The following is a 14,700-nucleotide window of genomic DNA, read 5'->3' as shown; positions in this document are numbered from 1 at the left end:
ATGCTCAATCCAAGTTTGAAAATCCAAAACTTAATCCCTAACAAACAAAAAAATTATATAAGAAATGCTTTGAGCGAGTAGAAATTTTGTTGTTTTGAGAGAAATGCATGACAACAGTATTATCACAATATATTACAAGTGGTCTATAAATACTTTGAATACTTTGAAAGTCAAAAATCAAAATTTAAGCCACATAGCTTGACAAGTGTTTCGTAACAAACAACATTGCCTTTATGGTAGAAGTAGCGATAAAAGTTTGATAAGCACTCTTACAAAAAATAGTTTCTCCTACCATCATAAAACCTAAGTCAAAAATATATTTTCGGTCGTCAAGACAACCACAAATTAGATTAACCAATAGCTTGAAGTTGATCAAACTTGTTATAGATCAACATGTGATCAAATATTTTGTCTATTGTCTTCCTCCGTCTACATGTGGTCACCAATTCCTCTAGCGATAATGGTGTTTAATGCAACAATAGTGAACCTTCCAAACTCGGGGACAACGAAGGTTCTGGACACAAAGGGAGAACTAGTAGGAGAAATTCAAAACGTTAAACAGAAAGAGTGGTTTCAAAAACACAGTGGCAATAAACTAAAATTTAAGTAATATTTCCCCTAAAAAATAGTGTAGGATTTACAATTATAATATTTTATTTTAATTTTATAAAAATCATCATTTTATAAAAATGATCTTTAATCTCTAAGGCCACTTATGTCAAAAAAAATAATAAGGTACGCAAAACAATACGATGCTTACATCATTAAAATTATGAATTTAATTAAAAATTGTTTCATAATGTTTAGGATATGATGTTATTATACTTTATGAGTTTTATATTAATGAGTTTATCGATCTTCATTTCTTTAATTTAATGTATAATGAGTTAATTAGTATCTTATAAATTTAGACATCAATATACTCTCATCATATTTAAATGGGTTGCACTTTAACATTTCAATTTTTTTTATTAGTATTTTTTTTTTGTTCAAAATATTAAGTTTTATTCTATATTTAGTCTCCAATTAATATTTTTATATTGGAATAGTTGATAATGTGTTTATAAAAATAAAGAAGATGTGGTAACACACTTAAATAAAACTGGTCCGTAATAAATTTCACTATATTGGAGTAATTATTTATTTTTCTTAATCTACGTATCAAAAATTGTAAATGGCAATAAATATGGAATGCGAAAGTATATTGATTCAGTGGTATTTTTTTTTTTCATTTTATCGTTCTTTAAAAATTTTACTTTTAATGAGTTTTTACTCAGGTTCCTATTATTGTGAAATTTTGATTTTGATTTTTGTTTGTTAACTTTTAATGGTAAATATTATAACTCCGATACTTTATTATATTCCCGCGTCAACTTGTATTCTGCCACACTCTCATGACGGTTCTTGTTGCTAAATATTAAGTTTAATGACATGTAAAAACTAAATATAAACTAATAAATAAATAGATTAAAAATACATAATTAACACAATAAGAGAATTAAATTAATAAAAAGGCAAATGGTAAAGTAGAGAATTACATTAATTAAATTAACACAATACTTTAAACATGAGTTTAAAACTTGTATTTGGTATAGATATAAAGTTAAAGCCTATAAAAAAAACAAAGACTCATAAAAGATTCCAGATCTTGAATAAAAAATGTTGTCAATTCTTTACGTGGGTATGACTGAAGTTACACGATATAATTTTTCTGATAAATTTCCATACAAATAACACATTGTAATAATAATAACTGAACACAGTAACACCATAACAACAACAACTTCATAAGTAAGCGTTATTTTTATTTACTATATAGAATTAATGGCTTAAATAGTCATTTGTCCTATTTTTGATCGATTTTTTTACTTTGGTCTTATTTTTGAAAATGTTTTCAATTTTGTTCTATCTTTCGTAATTTTTTTTCAATCAACTCCTTTTCGTTAACTCCGTCTAAATCGTTAACGGAACAGTGGCCAGCGTGGTGATTTTGTGTGACGTGGATACTATTCAGTGACATGTCCGTTTGCACTGTCATAGCCCAGTTTTAAATTGAAATTTAGGGTTTGTTTTCATTGCGGTTGTCTTCCATTAAAGTTCAGTTGAAAAGGAATGTCTCATGGGGCATCTTCATCTTCTTGTAATAGCTGGGTTCACCGAACTTGCAATTCATACTTACACCACTCATTTTCGGCAAAGTGACCACGGTGGTGGACCACAACCTCAAACCTTTCATCAGACATTGGAAACACAAAAAAAAAAAAACAGAAAAAAACCTGCAAATTGTAAACAATGTTTAAATGGGGAACAAATACTCCATCTACAACCGACAAACCGACAACCAACCATGAAACCCACCCCACCACAGATAGCGACAACACAAACAATTAAAAATGGCGGGTCACCAGCGAAAACAATAAACAATGCACCACCGAAAAAGCAACTACAATTTAAAATATTCCATGGAATGCATAAACAAAACCCTAATCATTAACACTAAACCCAATCAATACTGAGCAAAAATAAAATCCTAAAGCAGGACATACCTCCGCGATGAACACGTTTTTCCCTCCGCAACGATTGTACAGAGATGAGCATAAACCTTGGATGCCAAAAATTGATCTCAAAGGCGGAATTCCAGAATTTCACAGAGCGACGAAAAAATCCCCAATTCGACCCACAAATCCCCAATTCGACATAAACAACCCTAAACCCAATTTAATTTCAACTTAAACCCTAAAATGAATATGCAATTAAAATTAAATGGTCAGCACAGTGCAAACGGACACGTCACTGAACAGTATCCACGTCACACAAAATCACCACGTTGGCCACTGTTCCGTTAACGATTTAGACAAAGTTAACGAAAAGGAGTTGATTGAAAAAAAATTACGAAAGGTAAGACCAAATTGAATACATTTTCAAAAGTAGGACCAAAGTGAAAAAAGTCGACCAAAACTAAGACCAAATGACTATTTAAGCCTATAATTATGTACTTTTTTCCCTTCACTAGTCTTTTATTTCAAAAGAGATATATTCTCTTATCGGAATACCTAAGGAGAAGGAGAGTGTTATGAATTGTCGTCCTTATACAAATACTCATGATAAAAGATTTTTCCCATTGGTAATGAGACACACATGAAAGTTACTTTCCCTTCTCTCATCCTCTATTATTATTCATTTACTTCTCCTATCTATTATTAGTTTTATTTTATAATAATTTTAATTTTATAAAAAGTTATCTAAAATTATATATATATTTTTTTAAATAATTAATTTTGCAACATTTTTTTATGAATATACAAGTAAGTTTTTGACATTTTCTTAGAATTTACCTGTATGAGATTATATAATTGATTTTTTAAAATAGTTAGATTTTTAAAATTTCAATATTTCATTTTAGAAAGTATAAATATAAATTTTACACCTGCGTTACCGCGAAAATGAGAAAGAGTTTGAAAACTAAAAAGCGCAAAATCCGAAGTTAGGGTTTTCGTTTTCCGTTAACCCATTCGACTTTCCCAAAATGGAGGAGAGAGGTGGCACTCGTGTTGGGACTGAGAAGATGTTGTTGAATCGGCGAGTCGAGAGAAATCTGGTTGGAAATAAGGGATTTAAGATTGTGCGTTTGCGAAGTGAAATTCAGAGCGTGGAGAAACCCTAATTCATGTTTGAGGAAGAGGTAAAGGACGCGCAAGTGGGACTCCTTGGCTTGATGGTGGTGGCGGAGATTGAGGTTTGACGGAAGAAGGGAGAAGAGAGAGCGGGAATTGAGGTTTTGTTGTTAATTTGAATTAATGGAAGTTGCAGCGTGGCAGTGATTCTCTAGAAATTCTAAAATGTGTGTTCTGTAATTTGGGGGAAATCGTGAGCCCTATTTGCTTTCGGTTATATTGTGATGTTCTTGTATTCTTTTGGACTATTAAATTACCGTTTGATAATGAGAAGTGCTTTTTGTCAAACTTTCCATACTGCTTCAATCTTAAAGCATTGATATTGGACATATTTTTGTATAAGTTCACGGGAAATTGCTATTTCTTCCCAGATTTTATCTGGATGAAGTTTGATGAATACATGAGCTTAAGCACAAAGATTGTAATCCGTTTAATTTGTTCAATTCAATACATCATATTATATATCTGCATCATATTATATATCCGGACCAATTTCTCGCTCCTTACTTGCTTAGTGTTTTATTTGATGTTTGAATAATTGCAGTTAACATAGGAAAGATGAAAATTTCTGGGTTGGATTTTGGATGAGGACGAGGAAACTGAGTAGAAAAAGTTTCGATATTTTGTAAGTAGTTTATGTCAATTAAGTAACTGAAAGGAAGAGTGAAATGGCATGATTTGTGTAAATCCTGCAGAATGTTGTTTTGTGGAAAGGTATGAACCTGTGATTGCCCAAAATTTCATCCTTGATTAGGGACAACATGTGTGTTCCATTCCCAGGCTCTATGTCTTATTTTTTTCCTTTAAATTGAATCACATAAGTACATTAATGTGCTCCATTTGAATGGATAACAGACAGAAGCCAGGAAAATTTAGGATGATAAACACATTTAATTTATACAACTACATACAAAGTGAACAATTTATAACATTTACAACCGAAATGATAAATTTGTTATTGATTGAGTTTAATGGCTTAGTGACGATGTGAATCACAGTCTTACACTCTTAGCCAACCTATTGCGTATTGACAATTATGTTCTTCAAAGTGGGTATTATCATCGAATTCAACTAGCTTTTTCATTTATTTCGTGATAATCATGAATGATTTTATGCTTTTAAATGCTCTGAAAAAATCTATTGTTTTCGCATTATGAAATTTCGTTTACAATGAACTTGATTTATGTGTTTTTTCTTCATTTTTTTAGGAAGAGTTGACACCACAGGAAGAATATTCTTCTCATGCAAATCTATAACTGTGAGGGATTTTAGTACCAGTGCATTTTCTGGGGGTACAACTGCGTGCATAGGTTTGTGTGATAAACTCAAACTTCATTTTTTTCTTGATTTTGTTAATATAGAATATAGATACTTTAGCTTTACTTTTGTTCCATCCTTCATGAGAGGTGAGTTGATGATTTTTGCTATATCTTGTAATTTACTGTATGAATTTTTGGAATAACGGTTCTGTTAGTAATAACTAGGGCCTGTTATGTCAAATTTCCACTTAGGCCAACAAGAGCAAACTTTGATCCTAGAGGCATTTTCAACAGTGCAGTACAATTTGGTTAATTATTTACTGGATGCTAGAGCATTTGGAATGCCAGAACTTAACATAAGCTCCTACCTTGATGATGCTTTATGGATAGGCAAACCACAGATCATTTACAATAGAAAGGGTGAAAAACATGTGTATGAATCTTGAATTTCCACCCTGTCTCAGGCATTCATTTTCTATTTTATACAGTTTCACCTCTCTGTAACGTTTAAAAAACAGGGGTGACTTCTATAAAGGCATGTGTGATTCATTTCTTACTTCTTTTTTTATATTATTTTGAGCTATTTTTTAAAGCACTCTACCCCAGTGCCGTCAATTTATCATCTAATGTTTATTAAGTTTTTGAAAATGGTTCCATAAAAGCCAGTAACATAAACAGCAAGGAGATGTTTTCTCATCCTCTTATTTTATTTTTCTATCATTGTTTAATTGCTGAAAAATAAACTTTTAAAAGACATTATAACTTTTGATAATATGCATTTCTTGTTTCACTATTCCAATTCAGTGTTTTTGTCTATTATGCTCAGTAGCTGTGATCTGAAAGGACTGGCAGGGGTTGAAATTGGCAATGCTTATGTTCTGTCAAATGTGACCAAAAAATTGAATAGTATTGATACTGAAATATGACTAATTAGAGGTGAAACTTACTAAATTAAAACTGCAATAAAAAAAATCCCTTTTATGCGGAAGAACTCCTTCACTCAGCCTAGTCTGACATTTTTCACTCAAGAACCCTCATACCTCTCATTCTGCTACCCTCCCTCAAATAATCATTCTCTCTCCATCCAGCATGATCCTGGCATCTTCCTCTCTCACTCCTTCTGCTGAGTATCCATTCTATTATTCTCTTGTTCTCTCGTCTTCCTCTCCCTCCAATTCTATCTCACTTTTACCACTATTCTTCTTTATATGTTAACTCCTAATGATGGGTTACCAATCACCATATCTACATTGGTATCTGTTCCAATTTGCTTTCCTACTACCTGTATCTTTCTTCTTGGTAACTTCTAATAACCATATTTATGTAGCATTCTTTCAATGCTATGTACGAATAACATGTTAGCAATAGGAAGTTTGTATTCATCCCAGAACAAGAAAAAGTTGCTTGAGTATTCTTTGGTGATTGAAATAGCTATGTTTATGAATCTTTCAAAACCCACTTTTGGTAGTCTTCAAGCCTCGGAGATTCAGAAATGTTATTCTTTTTAATTTTGCAGAAATTGGTTCCTCTGGTTTTAAAAGAGTGACGCACTTTGCGAAACTTTAAAGTCAATGACAACAGTTCTTTGATCAAACATTGCACAGATAGGGTGACAATTCTCTTGTTCTACAGATGATAGAAAAAGTAATAATTGATCAGATAGTAAGTTGACTCATTTTATTGAGTTTTCTTGTGTTGAGATTTTTTCTGTCTACATTTCTGGTGCTTCATAAGCTCATTTAGAAACCTTTTATTCTCATACTGATTTTGTACCGCAGCCGCAAAAGCCTTCTTTTGCCTATGGCGTCTCTCTCATGAGAATGCTTGTTACAGAGGATTCGAAACCTACTAGACTTTCTGAACAAAGCATCGCCGCTTTGGGCCATCATCTTCCGAATATCTGATGAATAATGTGCAGGTAAGTATGCTTCAGAAAACTGACTAGCCAAGCCATCAATGTAAAATTGAACTATGTTGTTGACTACTTGTCTCACTTTATTCTTTTAGATATCCCAGATCACGCTTTAAATTAAAATTAAGTAATTGTTTTTTCTGCCCTTAATTTATTTTGAAAGTCAAAATTTCTAGAATGTTTTTTAAGTATTATGATTGATTGTTACAATATCTTTCTATATAAAATAAAAATTGACAAGTTTTAGAAAAGAAATGCAGAATCTAATAAAATGTCTACCAGACATTATTATATCAAAGGCAATGGTGAGAATTGAGTCTAAAATGTCACTACTTCTCAGATGACTGGTTATTATGGTATTTTCCTTTGTTGGCAGTTGTTTTTGGAGTTATATAACAACAGATATCAATGTCACAATTTTAACCAATGTGAAAATTCATTGAGAAAAATGACAACTTTGACTCCTCTGTGTATGCTTACACTCCCTCCTACCGAGCTAGGGCTCGATTTAATTGAGGGTATATAGAACTAACTGATAAACTCACGGGTATTATTTGTAACAAATAATTAATAATTAAGATATTTTCATTTTCTCATTCTGGTCTAAAGACATGTGCTGTAGAAACTTATATTTGTTTTTTCTTCAACAAGAGTTTCTTCTAGATCTCTATTATGATTTCTGATCTGACTATGAAGTGTTGTAATTTGGCATATTTTTATTTTATAAGGAATCAGTTATAATTTTTGTTGACAACATGAATTGATTTATTTGTTAAATATGTGTTTCTATGCACATTCCTTTTTAAATGTTTGCTAGACTCCTATTATGTTTTTCATACTAGTGAGTGCTTCAAGTAATTTAGCAGTTTCTTCTTCTATTTTTTTCTCTAAAAGAATGGACCTTAATTTTTCTGATATGAATTTTAGTACTTGGATTATAGAGATTTCACTCTGGCATCTCAGGAGATGATGAACAGGTTCCTTTCAATTAAGTACCCAGCATTCTTCTTCCTTGATTTTTCTTGTTTGACCATTGTCATAAAGTTATGAATCTTGTGTTGAAGAAAATGGCTTAAGTTATATCTGAAAGCAGTTTTTTTTTTATCAATGTACTCAATGTACTAGGCCATTGGTTCTGTACTTTTAATGATGCGAAAGGATGCTAAATTACAACATATTATGTCTTTTTTCAAGGAAAACATTGACGACCTCATACATCAAGTTCATTCTTTAGGTGTAGATTCTACCCTATGGAGAAGAACACCTAGAACAACTATTAATTGTTATTTTGAAGCTTGCTGCTCATAAATATTATTTATCTTTTCATTGTATAAAATAAAATTGTAAAGGTTTTTCAGTATTTTTTGATTGCCTATATACCACTGTGTAGACAGTTAGATACTCTGTAGTGAGGATAGTTACATTTTGTATTAAATACATTTGCTCATTTAGCATTAATCCATGGTATGATCACCTTTTTTATGGCTGCATAAAATTCAATACAGTGTTTATTGCATGTGTGCATCATCACATATTGACTAGCTTTCTGTAGCTTCTAGGAAGATAAGAAACAAATTACATGGTATGATTAACCAATTAGTGTAAGATGAGCCATTTTAATATATGTGTAGGTTCAAACAAGTTCGGTCACGTGTCTTGGTGGTTTCAAAATCCAATATGTATATAGTTTTAATTTGAATTGAGTTTGGTTTTTAAAATCAAACCATGTATATCCATTAGAAAAACATCATGAACAGAACCTATTTAAATTATGGAGCAGAATGGTATTTTTAGATTTACTCTGTTAGTTGTATTCTTAGTTGGTGGTAGTTTCCTTCCAACCTTTGGCATTATTTTCTGAAAATTTTGGATGAGTGAGCTGTTAAATAGTTTAAAAAAACTCAGAAGGCTCATAGTGTAGAAATGAATGTGATGGAATTGTGCTAGGACTATGGTGGAAAACCTTAAAGTTATTGTCATGCTGTTTCTTCTAGTTGACTTCAGAATGAATCAGCTTGCCATAATAAGATACCAAAAAAGTAGAAGCAAAAACTGAATTAGATTCTTGTGACATTCAATTAATTCATAGAAAGGATAAGAGAGATAGAAGAAGTACATGTGATTTATGATTTGGTGGTGGTTGCGAGTGAGCGCTGGTGAAACAGTAATTTGAATGTATTCGCAATGCAGTCCCTTAGATCTTTGTAGCAGCACAGTGACACTAGTGAAACAAGGTCCAATAAGAATTACAAATGCAACAAACTCACAATTTCTGTGATTGTAAATGAAGTTTATATCTGACCCAAGAAGAATAAGTTCATTTCAGCATCTGCAAGATGCTTTGAAACACCCTTACATTGTGAATAGGGACAGATAGAATACAACTTATGTGGCCTATTTTGATTCATAAGTTAAATTTCTTAGTTAATGTATCTAATTTGTCAAATTATCTTAAAATATCTTAGTACTAAGAACTTCATAGTGAATTTTAACAAAACTTGTAAAGGAGAAAGTTAAAAGAACAATTCAAACAGTCCTCTCAATTAAGAAGAACAGTAGTGTACGAAATTCTAGGACACCCACCTACAATCTGAGATGAGTCTGTGGGAAAAATCAATAATCATAATGATAATTTCGCATAACTAGGCCGTCAGATTTTTAATTTCGTATTTTTCTAATTTTGTTTTTTTGTTCACAGAACAACAGAGAAATTAACTGGTCTGTCGTCAGTAGAACTTTTTCTCAAAAAGAAAAAAAATATATTTTATTTTATCAGAAAATTGGGGCTTCTTCTAATGTGTCTTGAGTGAACTGAGAAAGAAAGAGAAACATAGAGGTCCCTGCCATGCTATGAAACAAAGGTTGAACAGAGCATCTACAGTTGTATTCTTTATTCACTTTACCAAGTCTTGCCAATTTTAACAGCTAAACATTTGATACCTTATTGTGCAAATCAGTTCCTCCTTTATCTTGTGGCAGAAATCACAGGCAAGAAACAAGGTTATTTATTAACATTTTTTTTACTAAAATAAGAACTGTTATTATTTTATTAAATATTAAACGTATTACTAATATAGAAACTAAAAAAGTTAAAATAACAAATAATATGTTTTCTATACTTTATTTGGCAAAGAAGAGAAAAAATAGTTTGATAAAAGTAAACTTTGAGGAGTAAAAATAGAAGAGAAATGAAGTAAAAATTTGGTTAGAAGTAAATAGATGAGAACAAAATGAAAAGAAAAAAAAAAGTTTGTAGAATTACTTAATTAAGTTAAGTTTTAGAAGCACTAAGACTGTTTCCATTTAATCATAATTCATTATCTAAGATAAAATTGTCAACTTCTATTCTTTTTTTCTTTTATCCCAATCTATGTTCATTGTTACACACACCTTAAACCCTATGTTTTATCTTACATTTTTATTATCTAATTTAATTTTTATTTTATTTCTCAATTAATTACTCCATTAAATGTCTTTACATGACTTCTACAGTGTTTAATAACTTTGACTCTGGTTCTGCATGGCTGACTCACACGTGTCATCATAATAATCTAGATTAACACGTGTCACATGATTTGAACTCTTGTTACGTACTTAATTGTGATTATAAGTAACTACGGTTGACCAACAGTGACGGTTCATGAAACTTTTCCAAACACAGTAATATTCTTTAATCCTTAAGGGTATTTCTGTCAAAAAATAATAGGAAGGTACGCAAAACAATACAATGCTTACATCATTAAGATTGAATGAAACTATGAAATTAATTAAAAATTGGTTCATAATGTTTAGGATGATAAGTTTTATTAAGTTTCAAAATATTAAGTTTTATTCTATATTTAGTCTCCAATTAATATTTTTATATTGGAATAGTTGATAATATGTTTATAAAAAATAAAAAAGATGGTAACACACTTCAATAAAACTGGTCCCCAATAAATTTCACTATCTTGGAGTAATAATTTATTTTTCTTAATCTACGTATCAAAATTTAATGGCAATAAATATGGAATGGGGAAAGTATATTGGTTGAGTGGTATTTTTTTTTTTCATTTTATTGCCCTTTAATAATTTTACTTTTTAATGAATTTTTACTCAGGTTCCTATTATTGTGAATTTTTTATTTTTGTGTGTTAACTTTTAATGGTAAATATTAACTTAGGTGCTAACTCCGATACTTTATTATATTCCTGCATCAACTTGTATTCTGCCACAGGCTCATGATAGTTCTTGTTGCTAAATATTAAGTTTAATGACATGTAAAAACTAAATATAAACTAATAAATAGATTAAAAATACATAAATAACACAGTAAGAGAACTAAATTAATAAAAAGGAAAAAGGTAAAGTTGAGGAAGTAACAAGAAAATAAAAAGTGCCATCAAATCATATATATATATATATATATATATATATATTTGAAAATAATTTAAACATGAGTTTTAAATTTTATTTGATATAAATGATAAAATTAAATATTATACAAGAAATAAAAACTCATAAAACTTGAAATTTTAAATTAAAAGTGTTATCGATTCTTTATTCATGTGAGTTGGACTAAAATAACATTATATAATTTCTCTACAAATAACAATAACAATAATAGAACATAATAATACCACAATTATAACAATTATATAAATAAGTATTAATTTGTTTTACTTTCAAGTGACGTTTATTATTGACGTTTTAGGTGTTCACATTATTTTTGACATGTTAAAATTCAAATATTAGAATAAAATATCGTTTAACATATAAAAGTTTAGAACATAAAAATTTTTAATTTCACATCAATTAAATATAATTCTAATAAAAATATTTATCACATACATATCTAGACATCAAATAATATGAATACTAAATAATAATATATGCTTAAGCAACATTATCAAACATACAAATTTTTGAGTTTTGACCATGCCTAAATTTGATGTTATTCCAAAAGGCAGAATGGGGTTTAATTATTAATAACATAAAAGGGCAAAGAGAAGTGAATTACATTAAATGTATTTACATTAAGTAGTAGAAGTTTCGGATTGGCTTCCCTAAAACAAGCACAATAATGAGTTAACTGTGGAAAATGTCCTTTGTTGGGAAAAAAAGCTTGAGATTAACATAAGGGTTTACAGAGCCACACAGTCAACTCACCCTTCTTTCTTTTCTTCCACTCTCCATTCATTACTTCAATTTCCTCCCTCTTTCCACTAACCCTTCTTCTCCACACTCTAATCATTCTTTTCAACCCATAATAATAATAATAATACTTTAACAACCAATTCAAATAATACCAAATGCTAACCTCATTTTCTTTGATTAATTTTTCATATGAATAAATATATTTATTTAATAGACTCAATACATTAACATAATTTTCTTGTACTAAATAATAATAATAATAAGTAGAAGTAATAAATAGCACAGGAGGAGAGGAGAGGGTATATTTATTACTCACATCTAACCCCCAAGTAGGGTCAATAACTTAACCATAGATTAGAACCAGGGTTAAAAAAACAAGTGGTTAAGAAGGGACAACCACATTATCAACAGTCCTCACACTCAAAAACATCATCAACATCTTCTTTTTCTCTCTTCTCTTCTCTTCAATTTCTTCTTCATCTTTCTTCCAAACCTCTACCTTTCAACTTCAACAAGAAACATTCATAACCCCTTTTTCTTTTCTCTAATTTACTTCTCTCCACACACACTACATAAGAACCACCAAGCCCATTTTCAAGTTTCCCCAACACTTTTCATGAAGCCCTCACATAAAGTTAAGCTTTTCATTTAATTCTTCTGATTATTCTTGTTATTAAGAGGATGGAGATAATAACACCAACGCCACCACCAACAGCCGTCACTCCCACAAACGCCGCCCCCAAATCGCCGGAACTCGACATCGAGACTCCCACCCGGATCCACCAAGCCGCCGGAAACTCGAATCCCAGTCCAAAGCCGGTGTCTTTCTCCAACGGGGTCTTGAAGCGCCACCATGCAAACAACCGCGCCGCCGCCGCGGTGGTTTACAAGGAATGCTTGAAGAACCACGTCGCCAGCTTAGGCGGCCACGCCCTCGACGGCTGCGGCGAGTTCATGCCGTCGCCCGCGGCCACCGCCGACGACCCCAGCTCCATCAAATGCGCTGCCTGCGGCTGCCACCGCAACTTCCACCGCCGCGAGCCAGAGGAGCCGCCAATTTCTCCGGCGACGCATCATGTTCTGGAGTACCAGCCCCACCACCGTCACCACCCTCTCCCGCCACCGCCGCACCGGAGTCCGAACTCCTCCTCTCCGCCGCCGATCTCCTCCTACCCCTCCGCACCGCACATGCTCCTCGCCCTCTCCAGCGGCGGCGGCCTCTCCGTGGCCCCCGAGAACACCGCCGCGCCCGCTCCGCCGCACCACTCCCGGAAACGCTTCCGCACGAAATTCACCCAGGAGCAGAAGGAGAAGATGCACGAGTTCGCCGACAAAGTGGGTTGGAAGATGCAGAAGCGCGACGAAAACATGGTTATGGAGTTTTGCAACGAGGTTGGCGTCGACAGAGGAGTCCTCAAAGTGTGGATGCACAACAACAAGAACACCTTGGCCAAAAAGGACAACCTCAATGCTACCTCTGCCAACGGGATTAACCATGTCGCCGCCGCAAACAAAGCTTCCGTTAATGGCCTTGAACATGAACACAGCGCCGGAATCAACGGTAACAACGACCACGACCACAACCTCGGTTCTTCTCACGATGTGAACGAGTACGAGAATGACAGTGGAACAAACGGTGGTGGAACAAATGGGTCTTCTTCTTCTTGAAAAAAAATGGGAAAAAAAAATATTGAGAATAATGATATGCTTTAGATGATAGAGTAATGAAGAGGTGGCACCGGTTAATTACTCAATTAGTCGTTTTTTCTTTCTCTTTTTCTTTTCTTAATTTTCATTTAATTGTTTAGTTTTGGTTAATTAATGAGACGATCACCTTCTTGACATGGGAGAGATTTGGTTTTGATGATACCTTAGGGAATTTAATTTCGTTGTTGTTTCGTTCTGCTGCTTAGTTATTATTGTAGTTAAATGTTTAGTACTAAGTAATAATGATCAGTGCTTCTATTATTCCAACCTCATTTGTTTTTGTTTGTTCTTCTTTTTCCTTTTGGTCTTCTCACTCTCTCACTTTTGGCCTTTGGGATTGGATTTGCTTTGCTCAATATATCTTGCGTTATTCTGTTTTGGTGTTCTTTTTGGTTGAGAAGATGATGATGATGATGATGGTGATGAGAGAGTTAAGAATTTTACACTTTTTTTTTTTTTTCTCTTTCTCCGGTCAGAAATGGAATAAGTAATTATTGTTTTTTTCTTCAATCTTGTGTCCGAGAGATAGAGGCAGAAAGTGTTAAGGGCGGTTCTTAAATGGTAACAATAACAATCTTGTTATTCTATTATTCTTCGAAGAACAAAGCTAATCCAAAATTATATTATTTTATTGTGAGATTTTGGGTAATCTAAGTATGGAAAAAATGTACTTGATGTGGGCAATGATTAGTTGAAGAGAAACCTTTTAATTATTCTCCTTAATCAAGTGTTTGAGTCAACCTACAAATATGCTATATGCTAAAAAGAGAGGGTAGTTTAGTTTCCTTGTTTGAGTAATTCTAATAAAAAATGTAATCCTACTTTATTAAGATAATGTTATTTAATAGTTTGTGTTGTGATGTATCTAAGTAGGAATTTGTTATGCAATAATCGTAGTGCATGTGATGTTGGAAATGTTTGTAGAGTCTTTCCTTTTAAGGGAAGTAGATGAAGATGACTTTATGATTAATTAATAGTAGTAATAATAATATAATAAGAAAGCATATGTTTA

The 14,700-nt window shown here is 32.2% G+C and overlaps 1 protein-coding gene and 1 long non-coding RNA gene across 5 annotated transcripts; both read left to right on the top strand.

The window, feature by feature from the left end:
* Nucleotides 1-3,445: 3,445 nt before the first annotated feature.
* Nucleotides 3,446-9,824, top strand: LOC114181198. 4 transcript variants are annotated; one of them, XR_003603768.1, is made up of 5 exons: nucleotides 3,446-3,841; nucleotides 4,883-4,984; nucleotides 6,450-6,595; nucleotides 6,712-6,851; nucleotides 7,773-9,824. It is a non-coding gene; the product is annotated as an uncharacterized LOC114181198 (long non-coding RNA). The 4 variants fall into 4 exon arrangements; XR_003603767.1 differs by lacking the exon at nucleotides 7,773-9,824 and adding an exon at nucleotides 5,186-5,366 and having other exon boundaries at nucleotides 6,712-7,130; XR_003603766.1 differs by lacking the exon at nucleotides 7,773-9,824 and adding an exon at nucleotides 4,219-4,299 and having other exon boundaries at nucleotides 6,712-7,130.
* Nucleotides 9,825-12,382: 2,558 nt separating this feature from the next.
* On the top strand, nucleotides 12,383-13,955 carry LOC114181344 (zinc-finger homeodomain protein 9). The gene has a single exon (XM_028067770.1). The coding sequence runs from the start codon at nucleotides 12,663-12,665 to the stop codon at nucleotides 13,647-13,649; it is 987 nt and encodes a 328-aa protein (XP_027923571.1). The 5' UTR covers nucleotides 12,383-12,662; the 3' UTR covers nucleotides 13,650-13,955.
* Nucleotides 13,956-14,700: the final 745 nt, after the last annotated feature.

This window comes from Vigna unguiculata, chromosome 4, assembly GCF_004118075.2.
Source record: "Vigna unguiculata cultivar IT97K-499-35 chromosome 4, ASM411807v1, whole genome shotgun sequence".
In the NCBI taxonomy this organism is placed as follows: Eukaryota; Viridiplantae; Streptophyta; class Magnoliopsida; order Fabales; family Fabaceae; genus Vigna; species Vigna unguiculata.
Note: the sequence above shows the minus strand (reverse complement) of the source record. Positions and strands in the feature narration are given on the sequence as shown.

Coding starts and splice junctions, on each gene's coding strand:
- LOC114181344 (XM_028067770.1), top strand. CDS start 12,663: ATGGAGATAATAACACCAACGCCACCACCAACAGCCGTCACTCCCACA.